At 35.6% G+C, this 1,476-nt stretch overlaps 1 protein-coding gene and 1 long non-coding RNA gene across 2 annotated transcripts in view; both read right to left on the bottom strand.

Moving 5' to 3' along the window:
- Positions 1-201: 201 nt before the first annotated feature.
- On the bottom strand, positions 202-716 carry LOC126552930 (uncharacterized). The gene is made up of 3 exons (XR_007606398.1): positions 588-716; positions 392-523; positions 202-327 (listed from the first exon to the last, which is right to left on the bottom strand). It is a non-coding gene; the product is annotated as an uncharacterized LOC126552930 (long non-coding RNA).
- A 627-nt stretch (positions 717-1,343) lies between these two features.
- Positions 1,344-1,476, bottom strand: part of LOC126551733 (uncharacterized) — a 1,337-nt gene continuing 1,204 nt past the window's right edge. Inside the window, exon 2 of the mRNA XM_050205789.1 lies at positions 1,344-1,421. Within this exon, the coding sequence (XP_050061746.1) occupies positions 1,344-1,421 (78 nt within the window). The remainder of the gene's footprint in view (positions 1,422-1,476) is intronic.

Genomic DNA, 1,476 nt, shown 5'->3' with positions numbered 1-1,476 from the left:
GGCATTTTCTTCTTCGTTGTTGGCCCAGTCATCAGAAGCTGCATTTTTCACAATCGATTGTTCATACTGGTCCATGTGTTTGCACAACTCAGCATTTTCATTAGCGTCATCTCCCCAATCATTAGACGTAGTTGGTCTCATCGAAGATTGTGTAGAACTTTCCATTATTCCAACGATTAATTGATGATACTCGCTGGGTGTCCTTAACTGCGGCAAGTCCAACATACTAGGGGAAAATTCTCTCTGTTGATTTCCATCCACCAGTTCCGATGACGAAGGGAACATATCTGGTGAGTATGATTCCGTAGAAAATGCTTCAGGTGGAGTCTAAACAATAATAATTAATTTAATCTTAAATTATAATTTCATTATCATAAAATTAGCAACTTACTATAGCACTATACGAAGTGAATAAATTTGACATATTTAATGAGACGGGGCTAGTTATCGGTGATTCGTTTAAAATCTGTATTATATCATATTCTACGTTATGGATGCTGTTGTCGGTGTTGGTGTCAGTCATCTAAAAATTTGATTATGTATACTTCTAAAATATTTTAATTATTCTTACAAAACCAATTACTTACGTTTAACAGCTGGATGATTCTTATATGTTGTGATTTGTGCGTTCGTTATTTAAGCTCTTTTTCGTAGCCGAAAAAACCTCGTACTGTCTTGTGCGTTAGATTATATAACACTGAATAATCAAAAGATATAACTGCTAAGTCGTGTGAGAATGTAGGTACACTCTGGTAGCGTCGGCTTGAAGTAAAATGACTTTGAAAATGACCGCTTTCTTAAATGTGACAATAATAAATCTACTTATATAATCCATGTATTGTGTGGTCTATAATAATCTAGGGTCATGTGAAAGTGAAGCCACCCGCCTGTAGGGTAGGCTATACGTCGGCATGATTCAAAATGACTTTGAAAATGGCAGTTTTTTTAAATGCTCCATAAATATATCTGCTAAATCGTGTGAGAATGTAGGTACATCCTGGTAACGTCAGCTTGATGTAAAATGACTTTGAAAATGACCGCTTTCTTAAATGTGACAATAATAAATCTACTTATATAATCCATGTATTGTGTGGTATATAATAATCTAGGGTCATGTGAAAGTGAAGCCACCCGCCTGTAGGGTAGGCTATACGTCGGCATGATTCAAAATGACTTTGAAAATGGCAGTTTTTTTAAATGCTCCATAAATATATCTGCTAAATCGTGTGAGAATGTAGGTACATCCTGGTAACGTCGGCTTGATGTAAAATGACTTTGAAAATGACCGCTTTCTTAAATGTGACAATAATAAATCTACTTATATAATCCATGTATTGTGTGGTCTATAATAATCTAGGGTCATGTGAAAGTGAAGCCACCCGCCTGTAGGGTAGGCTATACGTCGGCATGATACAAAATGACTTTGAAAATGGCAGTTTTTTTAAATGCTCCATAAATATATCTGCTAAATCGTGT

The sequence above is a fragment of the Aphis gossypii genome, chromosome X (assembly GCF_020184175.1).
Source record: "Aphis gossypii isolate Hap1 chromosome X, ASM2018417v2, whole genome shotgun sequence".
NCBI lineage: Eukaryota > Metazoa > Arthropoda > Insecta > Hemiptera > Aphididae > Aphis > Aphis gossypii.
Note: the sequence above shows the minus strand (reverse complement) of the source record. Positions and strands in the feature narration are given on the sequence as shown.